This window comes from Acomys minous, assembly GCF_964271855.1.
Source record: "Acomys minous genome assembly, chromosome: 2".
Classification (NCBI taxonomy): Eukaryota; Metazoa; Chordata; class Mammalia; order Rodentia; family Muridae; genus Acomys; species Acomys minous.
The window spans coordinates 14,245,022-14,265,476 of record NC_140484.1 but is presented as its reverse complement, the minus strand read 5'-3'; the positions used below and the strand labels follow the sequence as shown (position 1 = coordinate 14,265,476).

Sequence of the window (20,455 nt, the reverse complement as noted above, 5' to 3'; positions counted from 1 at the left end):
GCTGGCGAGCAACCCAGCCGGAGGTGCAAAACCGCCCACGTGGCTGGCGGGAGCCTGTAGCCTGTGATTGGTCAGAAAGGGGGGGCGTAGGGGGAGGAGGAGGTTCCGAGGCTAGCAGCAATGCTCCAATACAGCTTTCTTAGTCTGTTACGCCTAGCGGCAGTCGCTAGGGTGCATCCCACTGGGACCAGGTAAGGGGCCTCAAGTGCAGGCCAACCTCACAGCTACTTTTTAAAAAATTAATTTATTTATTCACTTTACATCCCGATCGTAGCCCTCTCCTTCCTCTTCTTCTGGTCCCACCTGCCCTCCCTCTTGCCTCCTCCCCCTCCTTATTCCTCAGAAAAGACGAGCTTCCCCACCCCACCCCACCCCGTCAAGTCTCATCAGGACTGAGCGCGTCCTCTTCCCCTGCAGGGAGGAGTGATCAAAAAGCAGGCAGCGGAGTCCATGCCAGAGTCAGCCCCGGCTCCTCTTAGTAGGGGACCCACAAGAACCCTGAGTTGTCTGTCCATCTGCTACGTCTATGTAGGAGCCTAGGTCCAGTCTATGCATGGTCCTTAGTTTAGTGTTGCAGTCTCCAACAAGCCCCTCTGGGTCCTGGGTAGTTGGCTCTGTTGGTCTTCTGTGGCTTCTGTTACCTGCAGGTCCTTCTGTCCTTTCCCCCCACTTTTCCACAAGTCTCCCTAACGCTTCGCTCAATGTTTGGCTGTGAGTCTCAGCATCGATTTCGATCCGCAGCTGGGTGGAGCTTCTCGGACCAGCTATGCTAGGCTCGGTCCGTACAGCTACTTTTAACCTTCACGTCTCCGAAGGCAGCCTGACTCTGTTCTGTTGGGGCTGCCAGGCACTGCGTGGTGGACTGCCATCTGCAGAAGCAGATCAGGGCTCCAATGAAGTCCTCCTCTCTGACCCACCCCCAGCCCCCACCCCCGGTCCCCCGTTGTCTTTGGGTGCCAGGCTTTAGGGTGGAGGAGTTCTAGGCTGCGTCCCTCTCTCCACAGTCTTGTTATAATCCAAGACAGTTAATTTGTGCTGAGTTGGGGGACGTCGCCCGAGACATGTCCCTAGCATTGAGGTTAGCTGACAGCAGGCGGGCGTGTTAGACTGTCTAGGATCCGCCGGAGTTTGCTGAGCCATGCTGGAGCGCAAACACTACCTCCCACTCCTCTCATGCACAGGACCACTGGAGACTTAATCATTTCTTTGTGCCAGGTGAGGTTCTCGACTCTGGAGATAGATGGCTTCGCGGAAATTGCGTTCTTCCTAGTGGAATGCTTTTTATATACAGAGTTTATTTCCTCACAGCCCTAGAAATCGGTTGTTGTAGGTGTTTCGGGTACCTTTTACAATTAAGTAGAGTGTTTTTGTTTCCGTTTCTGTTTTGTTTTTAAGACAGTTTCTGGGATAGCCTTGGCTGGACTCACTTTGTAGACCAGGCTGGCTTCAAACTCACAGAGATCCGCATACCTCTGCCTCCCGATGCTGGGATTGCAGGCGTGTGCCACCACACCTGGCTTCAATGCTGAATCTTTTTTTTTTTTAAAGATTTATTTATTATTATGTATACAGTGCTCTGCCTACATGTACATCTGCAGGCCAGGGGAGGGCACAGATCACATTAGAGATGGTTGTGAGCCACCATGTGGTTGCTGGGAATTGAACTCATGACCTCTGGAAAAGCAGTCAGTGCTCTTAACCGCTGAGCCATCTCTCCAGCCCGTCAATGCTGAATCTTGTTTAAAGTACAAGATGAACTCTGGGGGAGGCAGAGGCAGGTGGATCTCTGAGTTCATGGCCAGCATGGCCTAAGGAGGGAGTGTATGCCCTTTGTTTGGGTGTGTTGGGGGAGGGGGATATTTCAGACACATAATGCAAAATAAGGGAGGAACCTTATGGTTTATGTAAAACAAAACAAAACCTAAAGACTGTGTGCATTCTATCCTGACCTCAGTGAAGAAAGTAAAAGTGGGCTGGTGGCACTTGCCACCAAACCAGATGGCCTCAGCTGAATTCCCAGAACCCACGTCGTGGAAGGAGAGCACTGACTTCCTGAATGCTACGCATAGAACCCAGTGGGCTATTTTGCTAGGAGTGTGAAACAGGAGAAAGCCAAGCAGAAGCCTGCCTCGTGATCTTTCCAGAAGGAAACAAGGGCCCTCCTGGGTACATTCTGGCGATTAAAATGCAGTCTGCTCATACGTTGAAAGTTTGGACGAGGCCAAGTTAAAAAGTAATTGGCTAGATTGTTTGGTGGAAACCTGAAGACACATAACATCTAGGCTGTGTGTCGTGGACACTGCTCACTGAGCTTAGACCTACTCTGAGAAAGCAGGAAGAAGAGAAGCAGAGAGAGACAGGCTGGACCTGGGAAAGCAGCTGTCTGCTTGCCAAAGAGATGAGTACCATTAAAGCCAAGCCCCTGGTCTTTTCCACAGGGGGTGGACAATAAGAAAGATGTCCTGAGGACAGTTTACTTATCCAAGGCTTCACTTTATGAAATGCGAATTTAGTTGAAAGGAGCACCCCTACTGCTTAAAGCAACCCACTTAACAGTTGTTTTCCCAAGTTTGGTGGCCAAGGTGCACAGAGACCCCCATGGCTATGAATGGAAGGAGCCGGGCTATGTCTTCAACTTGAGATAGAATTAGCGTTTCTTTGCTTCCTGGTGACTCTGTTTCAAAATGGCTACCTTGCCTATCTTCCTGCTCAGACTACCAGTGTTCTGTTAGTTCCTGGTGAGTTAGACTGAGCTCTCCTGGGGCAGACGCTGTCTCCGTTAGTATAATCAGGCACAGGGCTGGCCACAGATGTGGATCCAGGAAACGCTTGTTGGCAGTTGCTTAATTTGACCACCATTCATAAGGCCCCCCTCCCCAGATCATCACAGGGGGTGCCTAGGGTCCCTGACTGCCGGGGCCTCTGGAGCAAACTGACTTAGGGGTCGGCTCTCATTGTCCCTTAAGTCTGCAGTTGGTGCGTGAACAGTATGGAGGCCAACCTGTCTGGCTTTAACATTGATGCCCCCCGCTGGGACCAGTGCACTTTCCTGGGGCGTGTGAAGCACTTTTTTAATATCACGGATCCTCGCACTGTCTTTGCATCCGAGCGGGAGCTGGACTGGGCCAAGGAGGTGGTGGAGAAGAGCAGGTGAGTGAGTGGCTAGGGCAGGGCTAGGGAGAGCCACGGCTGCTGGGCTCTCCAGGGGAGGGAGAAACCGAAGGTGAAGGAGTTGGCAAAGATCTCCACAGGGAGACAGGAGACCAGGACTGTCAGGTCAGGTGGTCACTGGCACTGTCTTTGGGTGACAGGATGGGACTTGTGCCCCCTGGCACTCAGGTGGAGCAGCTGCTGTATGCTAAGAAGCTATATGACTCGGCCTTCCACCCTGACACTGGGGAGAAGATGAACGTCATTGGGCGGATGTCCTTCCAGGTCCCTGGTGGCATGCTCATCACAGGCTTCATGCTCCAGTTCTACAGGTGAGCCCCAAGACTGAGGAGGGTACCAGCTAGGAGCCACCTGGATTAACAGTTCTCTTGACTAGTCACTCGCCAGATGCCGGGCCCTGCGCTAAGTTCTTTGCATGAGTGGTCTTTCGCTCTCTCAACAGCCTTACACATAGGTGCGGTTGTCATTTCCCTTTGCTAGATGGGCTCCAGGCGCTAAGTACTAGCTCATGACCATATGACCATAGTCAGGACTATAAGGCCTGATGGTGATGGAAACAGACCTCTAGGACTCAGCAGGTTATCCACCCTGTTTCTATTGTTATCTTCATCACCACCACCACCAGCAGCAGCAGCAGCAGCAGCAGCAGCAGCAGCACTATTTTTTAAAAAGATTTTATTTATTTATTATGTATACAGTGCTCTGCCTGCATGTACACCTGCAGGCCAGAAGAGGGCATCAGATCTCATTACAGATGGTTGTGGGCCACCATGTGGTTGCTGGGAATTGAACTCAGGACCTCTGGAAGAGCAGCCAGTGCTCTTAACCACTGAGCCATCTCTCCAGCCCCCAGCAGCACTATTTTGAGAGCCTCACCATGTAACCCTGGCTGACCTAGAACTCTGTAACTGGAGTTTTTACTACGTTGTGGGTTCCTTTTTCTCTCTTCTTCCCTTCTCTACCCTTACTAACCCCCTAGGAGAGAGACAAGGATAGAGGGGAAAAGGGGCAAAGCTATTACTAAACTACTTCCTGCTTATTAGGGGTTCCGAGTTCCTTGGAGCAAATTTGATCTTTGCTGTCAGGGTATCTAATTTCTTCTCATTTCTTTGTGCACAACTACTTGATAAACTGCAACCAACAGTAATTAGCCACCGGCCAGCCAACATCAGCAAACCTGCAGGTCGTAGGATTTATATATCCTCTAAAAAGTTCCCAGAATTCCAAACATCACACACTCGCAGAAACTATCTGCAGCCGGCAAAACCGCCAGCATGAGGCAAATCATAGTCACCTGCTATGAAGCAGCCTGTTATCCCCACACCTGGGATTAAAATGAAACCATATTCCCGTAACATTTCTGTGGGTTGTTTGTTTGTTTTTTGTTTTTCCGAGACAGAGTTTTCCCTGTGTAGCCTTGGCTGTCCTGGACTCTCTGTGGATAGGCTGGCCTTGAACTTACAGTGATCCTTCTGCCTCTGCCTCCTGAGTGCTGGGATAAAAAGCATGTGCCACCATGCCTAGCCTTTTCTGTCTTTTTAAAAGAAACCAAAATTACAGAATTCTCACTTACAGACCTCTATGTAGATTAGGCTGACTTTAAATTCACAGAGACTCAATCGCCTCTGCCTCTAGAGTACTTAAATTAGAGGATTAAGTCTTTTTTAAAAACTGTTTTGGAAGCCGGTGGTGGTGGTGCACACCTTTAATCCAAGCACTCAGGAGGCAGAGGCAGGCAGATCTCTGTGAGTTTGAGGCCAGGCTGCTCTACAGAGTGAGTTCTAGGACAGCCAGGCCTACACAAAGAAACCATGTCTTTAAAAAACAAAACAAAACAAATTATGGCCCAGTATAGTGGCACGTGCCTTTAATCCCAGCACTTGGGAGGCAGAGGCAAGTAGATCTCTGAGTTTGAGGCCAGTCTGGTCTACAAAGAGAGTTCCAGGATAGCCAAGGCTACACACAGAAACCCTGTTTCAAAAACACAAAAAAATTAAATAAAAAAACCCAAAAAAACCCAAATTACATTTGTTTATTTTATTGTGTGTGCATGAAATGGGGGTACATTCCACAGTATGTTTGTGTATATGTGTTTGTTGGACAAAGGACACCTTAACAGAAGTAGTTTCTCTTTCCGTGTGGGACCTGGGCCTAGAACTCAAGTGTCTTTACTCACCTAGCCATCTCACCAGCCTCCTGTGTTCTTTGTTGTTTGTTATTATTCTGTTTTGTTTTTGAGACAAGAGTCTCACAGTAACTCTAGATGGCCTGGAACTGGCCATGTAGACCAAACTCAAACTCAGAGATCCACCCGCCTCTGTCTCCCGAGTCTGGAATTAAAGCCATGGGCCACCATGCCTGGCTCCTTAATAATAATAATAATAATAATAATAATAATAATAATAATAATAATAATAAAGTTTCTCTGTGTAGCCTTGGCTGTCCTGGAGTCACTTTGTAGACCAGGCTGGCCTCGAACTCACAGCGATCTGCCTGCCTTTGCCTCTGCCTCCTGAGTGCTGGGATTATAGGTGTGCACCACCATGCCCAGTTTCCTGCTAAATTCTTAAAGTAAGAATTCCACAGTGGGACCTGCATGGTCCCTGTCTTGAAAAACCAAAAAACAAACAAAAAATAATTCCGCTGTGGAGTTGGAGAGATTTCCCTCTTCTGGCATGCCGGCATACATGCAGGTAGACTACTGTATACGTAATACGTAAGTAAAGAGAAAAGAGAAAGATTCCACAGTGGATTAATGTCCTGAATGTACCATCCAAATGATAAATGTCAAGGCCCTTTCTTGCTCTGGTTGGTTGGGAAGGGGGGAAGGGTTTGATGTCGGACTCTCTCCTAGCTCCACCCTCAGAGTCTGCGTGCTAGGGATTAAGGGCCTTAGGCTCTCCCCCTCATGGAGGGCAGAGACCGGAAAGTGGAAAGTGGGGGAAGAATTTTGAGTCATGGGAACAGGACACATGGAATGAGGGGCAGAAGAGGGGCAGAGCAACTCCAAGACTCTGAGCATCTCGACAAAGCCAGACTTTGCCCCTGTGTGGAAGGAAGAGGAGGCACCCCTGGTAGGGGGCTCATCACACCCAAAAGCCCAGGGCCATAAAAGAACGGGAATAGTTTGGGAAGCTCCAGCTGCCATGTGCCTTCCACACCTCAGGCCCTTCCTTCTCTCTTCCTGCTCTCGCTTGCTTGTAGGACAATGCCTGCAGTAATCTTCTGGCAGTGGGTGAACCAATCCTTCAATGCCCTGGTCAACTACACCAACAGGAATGCTGCCTCTCCCACATCAGTCAGGTAGGAGACTTCCCCAGGGAGCTGCTCTTCTCTTCTTGGACTGTCGTTCCTTCCTGGGTGGGGCCCACTCTGGGTAGGTGGCCAGGGTATCCTTTCCCAGTGTTTGAAATATTCAGACCAACTGAGAGTATCTTTTTCCCTAGGCCATTTCAAAGTGTCCATTAATTTGACTAATATATTCTCTTTTAAAAGAAGAATTATTTTTACCTTTTATGTTATTGTTTGTTTGTATGTATGTATGTATGTATATATGTGCAGCATATGCATACCTGATGCCTGCAGAAATTAGAAGAGGGCGTTGGATCCCCCGAAATTGGAGTTATGAATGGTTGTGAGCCACTATGTGGGTGCTCAGAACCCAAACTGGGTCCTCTGCAAGGACAGCTGTGTGCTCCTGAGCGTTAGAGATGGCTCAGTTCCAGAGCACCCCAGTCCAGCTCCTAGCACCCATATCTGGTGCTCCAGTTCTGGGGGGCATCTGACCTCTATGGGCACACACACACACACGTAATTTTAAAATAAAAAGCAAAGCCCAGGCTAGGCATAGTGGCTCACACTTTTAATCTCAGCATTCAGGAGGCAGAGGCAGGAGGATCTCTGTTTTAGTCCAGCCTGGGCTACATAGTGAGACCCTCATCTTAAAACTTTAAAAAAAAAAAAGTGCTCCTAACCACTGAGCCATCTCCCCCGCCCCAAGATTAATTTATGTGTGTGTATGGGGGGGGGAAGGGGCGGGGAGGAGGGGAGGAGGGTGGTTATGTTTTTGTTCGCCACATGTGTGAAGATGACTGCAGAAGTGAGAAGAGAGTTCTCACTGGAGTTGGAGTGACGTGGACAGGTTGTTATCAGCCGTCAGGTGTGGGGGCTGGGAACTGAACATCAGTCCTCTGGAAGAACAAGTCTTCTAACCACTGAGCCATCTGTCCAGATCCAGAATTTTCCTGAGTGTGTACTACATGCTAGGCAAGAGTCTAGAAGCTGGAGATCCCTGTTTAAGATCTTTCAACAAGCTGGCGACAGATCTCTGTGAGTTCACAGCTGGTTTGTTCTGCATAGCAGTTCCAGGCCAGCCAGGGCTACATCCTGAGAACCAGTCTCAAACACCAAACTAAACATGCAGAAAAGTGTACAATGACACAGTTTGTCATTGCTCTTGTTACGAGGATTTGTGGCAATGGCAGGACCGTGACCAGTGGTGCTCTGTTCCGACAGGGCCCTTGGGAAGCCCCTTCTGTGGAGATGGCTTCCAGCGGAGTTCTGAAAAATAAGGGTTTAGGGTCACTGTTGCTATGGTGAGACACCACCATGAAAAGTAACTTGGAGAAAATGGTTTGTTTCACTCAGTTTGATATAACAGTTTATCATCAAAAGCAAGCAGAGCAGGAACTCAAACAGGACAGTGGACGGGCACTGATACAGAGGCCATGGAGGACTGCTGCTTACTGGCTTGCTCCGTCTGGTTTGTTCAGCCTGCTTTCTTACAGGACCCAGGACCAGAAGCCGAGGGATGGCAGCTGGCAGCACCCACAATGGACTGGGTCTTTCCCCATCAATCACTATTTAAGAAAATGCCCTAAAGGCTTGCCTGCAGCCTCATCTAACAGAGGCATTTTCTTTTTTTTTTTTTTTAGTTTGTTTGTTTCAGGACAGGGTTTCTCCGTGTAGCCTTGTCTGTCCTAGATTTGCTTTGTAGACCAGGCTGGCCTCGAACTCACAGCGATCCACCTGCCTCTGCCTCCCCAGTGCTGGGATTTCAGGCGTGTGCTTGGAGGCATTTTCTTGATTGAGGTTCCCACCTAACAGATGACTTTAGCTTGTGTCAAGTTGACATAAAACTAGCCAGCACGAGGATGCATGCAGCCTTGAAGGACGGAGCAGTAGGAGCCCAGGAGGATTCTCTAAGACACGGAGCAGCAGTGGTCATTGGTTCCGAGGCAGGAAAAGGAGTGATGTGAGCACTGAGAGAGAGGACGGAGAGTGCTAGGCGTTGAGTGAGGGGGAGTTGGGGTCTGAGGTGGTTCTAGAGACAGGCCATGCGGGCCCTGAAGCCCGTTACTGGCGTTTCTCTCTAAAGCCCCAGGCTTTGCCTGAGCCACCGTGGACACCGCTCCCCACAGCCATTCATTTGTCCCTCTGGCATTCCTCTTCCACCAGGCAGATGGCCCTCTCCTACTTCACAGCTACTACCACTGCGGTGGCCACTGCAGTGGGCATGAACTTGTGGACAAAGGTATGTGTGGCTGGGTTGCTGAGGGCGCAGTGGCCACCAGAGGGCAGCAAAGTTCTAGAGAAAACAGCTTTCTTGGCTCGTTGTAGGAGATTGAGGCTCCCCGGTGTGGATGTCTGGACATATGTCAGTAGCAAGGTTTAATTGCCTCTCTTCCTGTGTAATTTAAAGCCTTTCTTACTCCCATCTTCCTGTGAGCTTGAGTAACTTCGGTTGTTCCCTGCCTTCCAACAGAGAGCTCCACCCTTGGTGGGCCGATGGGTGCCCTTTGCCGCTGTGGCTGCCGCCAACTGTGTCAATATCCCCATGATGCGACAGCAGTAAGTACAGGGAGCTTCGCTGCTCTCCCTCTTCACATGGGTGTTAGGGGAGGGAAGGAAGCAAGGGCTGCCGTTCCGCTGTAGTGGCCCTTAGAGTGATGGGTGATGTAAATTTAGTGTTTTGGTGTTCAGTGAGATGGATTAAGCACGGAACTATATACGGACCAGTGTTTTTGGGTTTCTTTGTTTTTTGTTCCTTCGAGACAGGGTTTCTCTAGGCATTGAGTGATGGGAACTGAGGTCTGAGGTGGTTCTAGAGACAGGCCACACAGGCCCTGAAGCTGTTTTGTCAGGCTGTCCTGGACTCATTTTGTAGACCAGGCTGGCCTCGAACTCATAGAGATCCATCTGCCTCTGCTTTCTGAGTGCTGGGATTACAGGTACACATCACCACGCCTACCTTTTTGCTTGTTTTTTTTTTTTCTTTTCTTTTCTTTGAGAGGACTTACTTTATATCCTAGCTGACTTGGGAACTCACTATGTAGACCAGGCTGGCCTTGCATTTACAGAGATCCATCTGCCTTCTGAGTTCTGGGATTAAAAGCATGTGCCCCCATGCCTGGATAAAGGTTTTATTTTTAATTATATGTATGTATGTATGAGTATGTGCACATGAGGGCAGGTGCCCACAGAGACTGGACTCAGTGGATTTCCATGGAGCTGGAGTTACAGGCAGTTGTGAGCTGCCTGATATGAGTGTCGAGAACCGAACTTGGGTCCTGTGTAAAAGCCGTATGTGCTCTTGGCCTCTGGGCCATCTCCTCAGTGTGTAGGCCAGGATGGCCTTGAGAGTGCGTTGCTCTCCTGCCTCTGCCTCTGGAGTGCTGGGATTGCAGTTGTGCACTACCAGAAATGGCGGCTCCCAGGCACGCTGGGTGTCGAGCCATCCGCACTGGCCAAAGATGACTCCTAAACTGCAGCCTCAGCCTGGTTCCCGCTTCTTTTCCTTATGTATTTTCTGGAACATAAGTGGCATAAGGGGCTGCCTATCTTTGATTGGCGTCACTGTCTGGAACTACTAGTTGGCAAGTAGAGGTCTGCCCCAGCAGCCCCCGTGGGAAGAGCTTGCAGTGTGTTGTGTGTGTACATCTCTCTGCTCTCCTTTCTCGGCCTAGCTTCCCAAGCAGGTGAACAAGAGTAGCTGGTAGCTTGTCTAAGAACAGAAGAGCTGCTGTTGGCAGTGGATACTGAGTCAGGCACTGGTCTCAGTGTTTGGCCAGTAGCTTGTTTAGTTCTCATTAGGTCCCGTGAAGCAGATGCCAGGGCTTTCCCAATTCCTCTCTTGAGGAAAAGTGAGGCTTTATAAGGGTTAAAGGCCATTTCAAGGTCACACATACGACCTGCATCTTCAGGAGTGTGCCTCAGCAGCGTGGATCCAGGGCTTTCTTGGCCTACTGTGCAGGACCACTTCTGAGATGCCACTCACTGGGATGAAGAAGGGAGGCAGCAGGGCCAGGCTGCAGAAGGGGGCATCCTCCTGCATCAGTGCCTTGGCCCTGGTGACCTGATGTGGCCAGGCAGATTCCTAGCACCTACTTCCTAAAGCCCGGAAACTTTTGTTTGTTCAGGGAACTCATCCAGGGCATCTGTGTGAAGGACAGCAACCAAAACGAGCTTGGCCATTCTCAGGTAAGCAGAGGAGAGACTTCCCCCTCAGACCTTGTCCCTGCCTAGGTGGTCTCACACATGACCTGGGTGCCATTATGGGTTTGAGACACGTGCCACGCCCCCTACTACGTCTTTGTTGAGATAGGCTTCCTGCATCATTTCAGGTGGGAGGGTTGGGTTAGGACACTCGACTCCTTCCTATGTGTCCATCCCATCCTCTGTCCCTGCTGAGCTCGGCCCTGCCCCTCACTTCCCTCCATAGCGTAGTGCGCGCACACTAGAGAAGCAACCCCTGACAACTCCTTTCTGCCCTCAGAGAGCTGCGGCTGTGGGCATCACCCAAGTGGTTATCTCTCGGATCACCATGGCAGCCCCTGGCATGAGTAAGCTGGGAACCCCTGAGTACTGGGTAGAGGCCTTGGTTACCTCAGCTTTCAAGCAGGAGGTGGGACGCCTTCTCAAGCTGGGTTCTGTCAGAGCTGAAAGCTGAGGGGAACCACATGTAAGTCTTCACATTTCTATTAGCTCATCTGACTTGGGAGAGCAAGTTAACCTCATTTAAGCTAGTATTCACTAAGTAACAGCGGGAGGAGCCTGGGAGGCAGTGGTAGAGCCCGGCAGCACGCCTTGGTTCCCAGCAGGGGCATATGGCAGAGTAGGAATCAAATTCGTTTCCATCAGCCTGTAAAGCATTTTTCATTTTGAGAAGGACGTTTCAGGTCCAGTGGTGTGTGTCTACCTTCCGTTGCTGGGGAACACATTTTGGGGACGCATGCTTTCTCTGGGGCTTTGGGGGAGAGTCTGTGTAGCGCTGCCTGTGCAGTCTCTGCTCTCCTCCCAATGGCAAGTGTTTTCCGGGCCTTCTGGGAGATGGCAAGCCCTTGGGGCTGCAGTCTGACCGCTGCAGTGGGGCTTGGGGAGGGTGTCGGTCCTCCTCTCAGCTCCTCTGTGTCTTCCAGTCTTGCTACCGGTCATTATGGAGAGGCTGGAGACGCTGCATCTGATGAAGGTAGGCGGGCTTCTCCCTGGCCCTCCCCTTCTTATAGCCACCATCCCATCTTACTCAAGCAGAGCCTGTACCAGCCTTTACCGGCCTCTGTTTCAGATATGAGAACGGGCTTCCTGACCTTGTCTGCAGGGAACAAGAGAACCCTTCTCCCTTTCAGGGCAGCAGGTCCCAGGCTCTGGCTCCTAGCCGGCGGGGTGGGTGTAGGGTCTGCTGTAAGGAATCTGAGTCCCTTGCGAATCTCTTGTTTTTTTGTTTTTTTGTTTTTTTTTTCTTGTGCAGAAAATGAAGGTGCTGCATGCCCCGCTGCAGGTGGTGTTGTGCGGGTGCTTGTGAGTATGTTGTGATGGTTTGGGCTCTTTGCTGGCTGGGACACCCATGACCTGTCTTTTGACCTGTTCAGAAGTGGCCAGGCTGAGCCCACGTCATATCCTAGCACCCAGGGGTCTGAGCTGGCGTTCTTCCCAGGGTCCCCTCTCCCTCAGGGCTAGAGCAGTCTTAGAGAAGAAGTAAGAACGAAGAGGCATAGGTTGGTTGGGGCTGTCAGGCATCCCAGCCCCACATACGGGTGTCCTTAGGAGCTTGCCCTGACCGGATGTCTCTAATTACGCCCTCCTGGTGATAGTTGGTTCCCTGTGGGGCACAGGTGCCTGTGACCCGTAGTCTGCTCTGTATTCTCCTCAGTTACATCATTACTTTCTTCCCCTGTTTGAATATGGGTCTGGCGAGGGGAGGGACACATGAGTTTTTTGGGTTGTAGCTCAGTGGCAGAATGCTTGACTAATATGCGCAAGGTCCTGGGTTCAATTCCCAGCCAGGGTGGTGGCACACAGGTGTAGGTCTACAGAGGTAGGAGTAGGAACATCAGTAGTTCAGTGTCATCCTCAGCCAGCTCCTGTCTCCCTGGGCCACATGACCCTGTCTCAAAACAAAACAGGAGTAGAGAGAGGGTGGAGGGAAGGCAGGTCGGGTGTGTGGGCTCAGGGACAGGGTGTGGCCAGGCGTCAGGGACAGGGTGTGGCCAGGCGTCAGGGACATGCCCCTAACACTCTTCTCCTTTCTTACAGCCTCCTCTTCATGGTGCCAGTGGCATGTGGTCTCTTCCCTCAGGAATGGTATCAGCCATTTGTTGCCTGCTTTGTTTTATCAAACATTCTGCTCCGGCCCCCGACTGAGCTGCTGAGAGGGGTGGGCAGGAAAGAGGATGTTTCTAAGGCCTAGTGCCCATCTGCCCAAACTCTGGCCTTTTAGTGAGGGGTGAACGGCACACCAGCCAGGTCTCTGAGAGGTTGGGGGAGGAGCCAGGAGTAGGAGTTGTTCCCGCTCGGTGCCTCAGAGAGGTGGTGGGGACAGCAGGAGGCCTCTGGATCTGCGGCTGAGTGTTAGCCAGGCCACTTCTGTTGGATCTGGTCGCACTTGATCTGTTTATTCTGGCTGGTGTTGGGGTCTATGCGTGGACCCGTACCCCTCTGCTTCCTCTGCGCTTCCTGGAATGGAAGGTGGGAGAAGGGACGCCAGCCTGGGGTCAGCTGGACGCTGGCTCCAGGAAACAGGTGTAGCTTGTGTGTGACTTGAGATAGTAGTGGCCTTCTCTTCACCCTCGGGGTTGGTTCACTGGCCATCTGCCAGTCACCTCCTGTGTCCCGAGCAGTGTGCTTTTAAGTTTGTGGGGAAGCCAGATATTTAAGCCAAGAACTGTAGTTCATCCAGGTAGAGTGAAGTAGAGGTAAAATGTAGCATTGATTCCGATGATTTTGGCTATAGGGGCTCAGATTAAGAGCACTGACTACTCTTGCAGAGGTCCTGAGTTCAATTCCCAGCAACCACATGGTGGCTCACAGTCATCTATACTGGGATCTGATGCCCTCTGCTGGCCTACAGGTGTACATGCAGGCAGAGCACTGTATACATAATAATAGATAAATAAATCTTTGAAAAAAAAATAATTTTGGAGCCGGGCATGGTGGCACATGCCTTTAATCCCAGCACTCCAGGAGGCAGAGGCAGGTGGATCGATGCAAGTTCAAGGCCAGCCTGGTCTACAAAGTGAGTCCATGACAGCCAAAGTCACACAGAGAAACCTTGTCTTGAAAAAAACAATAATAATAATAATAATAATAATAATAATAATAATAATATTATTATTATTATTATTATTATTATTATAAACCCAGCAATTATGTGAGTGTGTAGTTTGAACTTGCAGTCCCACACTGGGGGGTAGAGCATGGGCTTCAAGTAGGAGGATCAAGAGTTCAAAGCCAGCCTGGGACATATGGACCCTAGTAAACAAAAACGGTTAAAAACTTTTTTTTTTCTAACCCTGTCTCAAAAAACTTAAGAGGTCTGGGGAGATGGCTCAGTTGGTAAAGTGCTTGCCATGCAAACCCCAGAATCTGAGTGAGATCACTCAGAATCCATGTAAAAAAGCTGGGTGTAGTGGTGTGTGCTTCTAGTCCCAGTGCTAAGGAGGCATGGGCAGGTAGATTCCTGAAGCTCATTGGCTGGTCAGCTCAGCAAGATTGGTGATTTCCAGGTTCAGTGAGAGACCCTGTCCCCCCAAAATAAAATGGGGGGCAATTGAGAAAAACACCTGATGTTACTCTCTGGCCTCCTTACCCATGTGCCCATACGTAGGCATGCGCACGCGCACACGCGCGCGCGCACACACACACACAATGGGGGGCATTTTTAAAAATTAGAAAGGTTCTTGTACTGGTTTCATTCTGTTGCTGTGACAAATACTGTGACTAAGCCAGTTTGGGAAGAAGGGTTTGTTTTATTCATGAATATGTGTCTGCTGGTGCTAGCAAGGGCAGAAGAGGGTCTTGGGTCCCTTGAAGCTGGAGTTATGGGCAGATTTGGGCTGCCTGACATGGGTGCTGGGGCTTGAATTAGCACCCTTTGGAAGCCATCTCTCCAGCCCCAGATGTTTGGGGTTTTTGTTTGTGTGTATGCTTGCGTGCATGCATGTGTGCAAGTGTGTAAAAAGCAGAAGAAACTATTCAGTGTGACCACACGGGGAATAGGGACAAATAGATCCAACGACCCTTCAAGTCTACGTTTGGGGTCCTGAGTGAGAGCAAAGTTTAGAGGGCCAAGGTCCTCTCAGCAGACGTGGTCTCATCCTGTAGAGCTGTGTGAAGTCTCTTCCAGGGAGGAAGGATTTACTTGGCTAGTACGTCTGTGTTGGGCAGGGCAGGAACTCAAACAGGAGCTTGAAGTAGAAGCCATGAAGGCATGGTGTTTGCTGGCTTGTTCACACAGACTTACGCTTAGCTTTCTCATGGAGCCCAAGGCCACCTGCCTAGGGGATGGTTCCGCCCATAGTGGGCTGGGTGCTCCCACATCAGTCAATAGTTAATACAAATCTTCACAGACATGCCCATGGACCAACTTGATAAACGGTTACTCAAGTGAGACTCTTTTCAGGTGGTTCTAGGCTGCGTCAGGTTGATAGATAATGCTATCGAGGACGTGCTTCTTAGAGGTGAAATATGGGGTGGGCTTTTTTTTTTTTCCTCAGGGATGATTGCTGATCATCTTAGGTCGTAGGATCCTTGTAACCCCCTTCTGGTTTTCTTTTCAGCGAATTGCCAATTTCCTATCTAGAACCAGAGCTACAGGACACCATCAAGGCCAAGTATGGAGAACAAGTGCTTTTTGCCTACTTCAATAAGGGTCTCTAAGCGCTCCATGCCTGCAAGGACCAATCCTGAGGGACCAGCTTTCTTTCTGTCAGCTGTGCATACCCACACATTCCTCTTTGCAATAAGGTCTGAGCCAGGCTCGTGGGAAATGGAGTAGGTGGGTAGGGAGGCTGCTCCCGTTTCTATACAAGCACGTAATTTACTTGACGTCAGAGGACAAAAATTCCAAAGGGGACCAAGGTGGTTGGGGATGTAGCTCAGTTGGGGATGTTTGTCTAGCCCTGGATTCGATCCTTAGCACCATGTGAATCAGGCGAGGTTTTATACGCTTGTGATCCTTGTACATGGGAGGTGAAGGCAGAAGGATTAGAAGTTCAAAGTCACAAGGCAATGGTGGCACACACCTTTAATCCCACCCCTCGGCAGGTAGAGGCAGGCAGGTCTCTGGGTTTGAGGCTAGCCTGGTCCACTGAGCAAGTCCAGGACAGCCAGGGCTACACAAAGAAATCATGTCTTGAAAAAATAAAAACAAAACAAAAGTTCAAAGTCAGCTTTAGCTACATGGGGAATTCCAGGTTAGCCTGAGTTAGAGACAGTGTCTAAAAAAATGGAGGGAGGGACCAAGGACTAAAGTATTCTTGTCTGCTTTGCCCTTGACCCCTGACCCTTGTGTCCCAAAGCTGAGGGCTTCTCAGCAGAAGTCGCTGGTAAGGGGAGACACTTACAGTCTAGGGTAATTAGGAAACCTGTGATTCTTTTTTCAGTTGGGACTGGATGTACTAAGTCCCCTTCCTCTTCCTCCCACTTCCTCCTTCCCAAGCAAGGGAAACATTTACCTGTGTATTTTTAAACTTTTTAAATTTTTAATATTTTTTAATTTTTGAGACAGGATTTCTCTGTGTAGCCTTGCCTGTCCTGGACTCGTTTTGTAGACCAGGCTTGCCTCGAACTCACAGCGATCGGCCTGCCTCTGCCTCCTGAGTACTGGGATTAAAGGCGTGTGCCACCATGCCCAGCCTGCCTGTGTAATTCTTTAAAAGCTCTTTATCATTTATTTTTATTTTATGCGTATGGGTGTTTTTGGCTTCATGTACATCTCTCTGTATGCAGTGCCCACAGGGGTCAGAGGGTGTCAGATCTTCTGAACCTTGGGTTCCCACTGTGAGCCTTTATGTGTGTGCTGGAAATCAAACCCTGTTGTGGAAGAACAGGCCCTGCGCTTAACTGCTGCGCTCTCTCCAGCGTCCTGTTCAGGAAGAGAAGAGGGACCAGCCTGTAGCCTTCCCCACTGTGCCTTGACTAGGATGCCTCATGCTGCTAGATTTGAGGTTTTCAGGCACTTAGAGTTATTTGTACTAAAAAAGACAAACAGCTGGACCAATACCAAAGAGACTGGCATGTACTAATAGGAAAGGAGACCCTCAGAGCAGAAATCCACCATTTCCAAAGGGACTTAACAGGCTTTGGGGTGGGGGTGTGCATGCCTTTAGTCCCAGCACTTGGGAGGCAGAAGCAGGCGTATTTCTGAATTGGAGCTCAGCTGGTCTTCAGAGTGAGTCCAGACAGCCAGGGCTACACAAAGAAACCCATCTTTGGGGGGAAAAAAAAAAAAAAAAGAAAAAGAAACTTGATGTGGAGCATCAAGTTCTATCCTTTTGATGGTGACTTTATTCTGTCTTAAAATCATGTCCAGTTCCGTTTCTGGGACCTTTGCGCTGAGCGAGGTCTCTTCTCTGGTTGCCTTCTCTGTTTTACGTGGTAAGGCCCTCACTGTGAGTGAAGGCACTGGCCACACGTTCCAGTGGGAATGATTTCCAGGTGGCTTCCCTTCCCCGGCCCATCACGTCCATTACCAAAGAGGCTGTCGAGGTCTGATGGGGCAGGGAGCTGTACGCACACACCTGAAGAAATCCTTTAAGACCAAAGAGCCTAAGAAGACACACAGCGAAGGGCTACTTTAGATCCTGTGTTATTCCTTCATCCCCCGGGGGACTGCGGTTAACCCGGGGTCAGTGTATGGATGAGTTTTGTCTGACAAGATTTGCTGACTCTGTTCAAATGCGTCATTATGAATTGAATAAATGATTTGAAAGACCGTGAAACACTGTCTACAAGCTAAGCTACTAGCTCCGGATGGATAGCAGGATGTGTGGTTTGTCTGACTTCGGCCTTGGCGTGCCAGGGGATAGCACAGCTGTGAGGGAACCTGTCTGATGGCTGGAGACCATTGTTCATCTCCCAGTAATGGAGATGAATCCACACACCTGTGCTGATGCTACACAGGTCTACCAGAATGGGCTATATGTTGCCTTAGGGCTGGAATTGGTGAGCCATGACAGTCAAATTCACCTGCTCTGGGTTGTTTGTTTGTTTGTATGTGTTTTTGTTTTGGTGCACATGGGAACTAAAAATGCTTTTACATTTTTCTTCTTCTTTTTTTTTTTTTTTTTTTTTTTTGAGACAGGGTTTCTTTGTGTAGTCTTGGCTGTCCTGGACTTCCTCTGTAGACCAGGCTGACCTTGAACTCACAGAGAACAGCCTGCCTCTACCTCTGGAGTGCTAGGATTAAAGGCGTGTACCACCATTGCCTGGCTTTTCTTTCTTTCTTTCTTTCTTTTTTTTAATAAATAAACAATTTATTTACTTTTATATTTTATGTGCATTGCTGTTTTGCCTGTATGTGTGTCTGTGTGAGGATGTCAGATCTTGGAGTTATAGATAGTTGTAAGCTGCTGTGTAGGTGCTGGGAATTGAACCTGGGGCCTCTGGAAGAGCAGTGGGTCAGTGTTCTTAACTGCTGAACCATCATCCCTCCAGCCCTGCTTTGACATTTCTTAAAGGGTTCTAAAAAGCGAAAAAGTGTATGTGCTAGAGACTGTATATGTACCATGTAGACTTTTAACTTGAGTCTCCCCTACCCTGTGGCTCTTAAGGAGGAATACTAGGCCTGCAGGACACGCCTTTAATTCTAGCCCTTGGGAAGCAGAAGCTTCATGAGTTTGAGGCTACCTGTTCTCCATCTCTCATTCTAGGCCAGCCAGGGCAACCTAGAGACCCTGCCTCAAAGGGGAACAGCCTATACCAGGGTCGCCTGAAAACACAGGTGGACAGGGTTACCCCGGCTTCCAGTTCTGTAGGTCTGAGGTGGAACCCGAGCGTGCAGGCGTGCTCTCCTGATAGCACACAGTTGCACTGAAGGAGAGTGCATTTGTGATGCTAAGATCCCAGCTGCAATTTAACCCCCCACACCCATTTGAAAAAGTAAAATGTAACCCCCATACCATGACATTTCCTGTTGATGGAGCCCAGGCTATCCGGAACTCCTCTTGTCACCTCAGGCTTGAGCATGATGAGATCACAGCTGGGCACCTTCATGCCAAACTCATTCTTTGTATGGTCGAGTCACTCAGCCCATTCACAGAGTTGTAGAGTTGCCGCCGCTATAATCCAGAACATTTCCATTATCCCATCGAGAAACCCTAAGTTCATCTTAGCCGCTCCTCAGTCTGTCTGCTCCCAACCCTCCAGCGGTTTACTGTCTTCAGGTGTGCCTGCTTTAGACATTGTCAAATCACACTACGGTCCCTCTGTTTCCATCTTCTCTTTCAGTATGTTTACAGGCTTCCTTCATGTTATAACATGGGAAATGTGATGCTGGCTGGGACATGAGCAGAAAACTCAGTTTTGAAGGTGGGAGACCTGGATTCAGCACCTCTGTTCCAAAGACAAACCGGAATAGAAACATCCAAGCGTGGCAAAGCCTTTTCACTGTAGTCTCTGTAAAAAGCAGCCTTTGCTTAGCTTTCTAGATCTTCACGCCTCTTGGCATGTCTTTTCTGAGACAGGGTCTTTCTGTGTAGCTCCCGCTGTCCTAGAACTCACTATGTGGAGCAGGCTGGCTTTGAACTCAGAGATCTGCCTGCTGCTGCCTCCTGAGTGCTGGGACTAAAGTCGTGTGCCACCACTGCCCAGCTCAGATCGTCTTTCTTTTGGAAAATACTCTAGAGTATGTCATGGTTAGGAGCACTTTGAGTTGAGCTGATTTTCCTTTGAGGGCCCCAAACCTTGTCAGCTACGTGTTCACTATGAGGTCTGCCACCCTCCAGTCTGGGCACTTTCAAGTGTCCATCCAGTGTGTGCCATCCTCCTGTTGTAGCCTGTCTGTCTGCCTTCTTTGAATTGGGCTGTATAGGAAGGCTTTGTGGGGAACTACTAACCTGTATGTGAAGGGTATTGTCTTTCTTTTTACCAGTAGCTTTCATAGAAACAGGAAATGAAATAGTGTTTCCCATTGGTGACCATGCCAGGCCACCATTAGGGGATATTGTGCAATAAAAATAATTCTACTCTTGCCAACTACTCAATCTTTACTTTTCTATGGAGCTTCCCTTGACATATGGATGAATAAACTATAGAGATTGACAAAAATACCAGTTACATTTTACAGCACTTGGACAAACAAGATCTAGATAGAGGCAGAATCCCAGCAAGTGAGAGGCTGAGTCAGGAGAATTGCCACAACTTTAAGGGCAGGTATCCAAGTTTCATAGTTCCTGGCTAGCATGGATAACATGGGAGACCCTACATCAAGAAACTAGCCTACCCTGGTGTGGTGGTACACGCCTTTAATCCCAGCACTTGGGAGATAGAAGCAGGCAGGTCGTTGTGAGTTCGAGGCCAGCCTCATCTGTAGACCAAGTTTGTAAACCAAGTCCAGAACAGCCAAGAAACCCTGTCTTAAAAAAGCAAAATAAATAAATAAATAAATAAATAAATAGAAAAGAAGAGAGAAAAAAACTAGCCTAATACATCCTGTAAGTAATTGAAAATAGGGATATCTGTACTTTAACACAAAAGGTACCAAGATTTTTTTTTTAAGATTGAAATTGTTTTAGAACACTTTAGAATCATTACATTTCACCACCTTTTTTCTTCTTTTTCTCACCCTTTAACCATGGGAACATAATACTTCCGCCACACTCAAAATGGCTACATACCATAAACCTTTCAATGTGTCGGGATGGTCTCGGCTCCAGCTCTTGGTACTTCCGCCACTCCCTGCGGGGCGGGGCGCACTGCACTTTCATAACCCTTGCAGCATTCAAGATGGCCCGGCTTCCTCCCACTTTTCATTGGCTAAATCACCCGGCACGAGGTGGGCTGGGGCTAG

At 49.2% G+C, this 20,455-nt stretch overlaps 1 protein-coding gene and 2 long non-coding RNA genes across 5 annotated transcripts in view; 1 reads left to right on the top strand and 2 right to left on the bottom strand.

Moving 5' to 3' along the window:
* Positions 1-68: 68 nt before the first annotated feature.
* Positions 69-17,387, top strand: SFXN2 (sideroflexin 2). Of its 3 annotated transcripts, none has more exons than XM_084749170.1 (12): positions 69-191; positions 2,967-3,150; positions 3,312-3,482; positions 6,376-6,474; positions 8,629-8,704; positions 8,936-9,021; positions 10,590-10,650; positions 10,946-11,012; positions 11,589-11,638; positions 11,918-11,967; positions 12,703-12,750; positions 15,225-17,387. In XM_084749170.1, exons 2-12 carry the CDS (start codon positions 2,990-2,992, stop codon positions 15,322-15,324), a joined length of 969 nt encoding a protein of 322 aa, XP_084605296.1. In that variant the 5' UTR covers positions 69-191; positions 2,967-2,989; the 3' UTR covers positions 15,325-17,387. The 3 variants fall into 3 exon arrangements, with proteins under 3 accessions (XP_084605296.1, XP_084605294.1, XP_084605295.1); XM_084749168.1 differs by having other exon boundaries at positions 12,703-12,823; XM_084749169.1 differs by lacking the exon at positions 69-191 and adding an exon at positions 1,102-1,215 and having other exon boundaries at positions 12,703-12,823.
* The window catches only part of LOC311579097, a 133,921-nt gene continuing 114,998 nt past the window's right edge, over positions 1,533-20,455 (bottom strand). The window contains exon 2 of the long non-coding RNA XR_014773054.1: positions 1,533-1,713. This is a non-coding gene — a long non-coding RNA (uncharacterized lncRNA). The remainder of the gene's footprint in view (positions 1,714-20,455) is intronic.
* Positions 12,830-20,385, bottom strand: LOC311579089. The gene is made up of 3 exons (XR_014773051.1): positions 20,283-20,385; positions 18,567-18,725; positions 12,830-13,122 (listed from the first exon to the last, which is right to left on the bottom strand). It is a non-coding gene; the product is annotated as an uncharacterized lncRNA (long non-coding RNA).

Excerpts from the sequence above, each read along its gene's own strand:
- SFXN2 (XM_084749168.1), top strand. The coding sequence starts at position 2,990 with ATGGAGGCCAACCTGTCTGGCTTTAACATTGATGCCCCCCGCTGGGAC. Across the intron at positions 11,013-11,588 it reads CATGGCAGCCCCTGGCATGA|TCTTGCTACCGGTCATTATG; the intron begins GTAAGCTGGGAA and ends TGTGTCTTCCAG. Across the intron at positions 11,968-12,702 it reads GTGGTGTTGTGCGGGTGCTT|CCTCCTCTTCATGGTGCCAG; the intron begins GTGAGTATGTTG and ends CCTTTCTTACAG.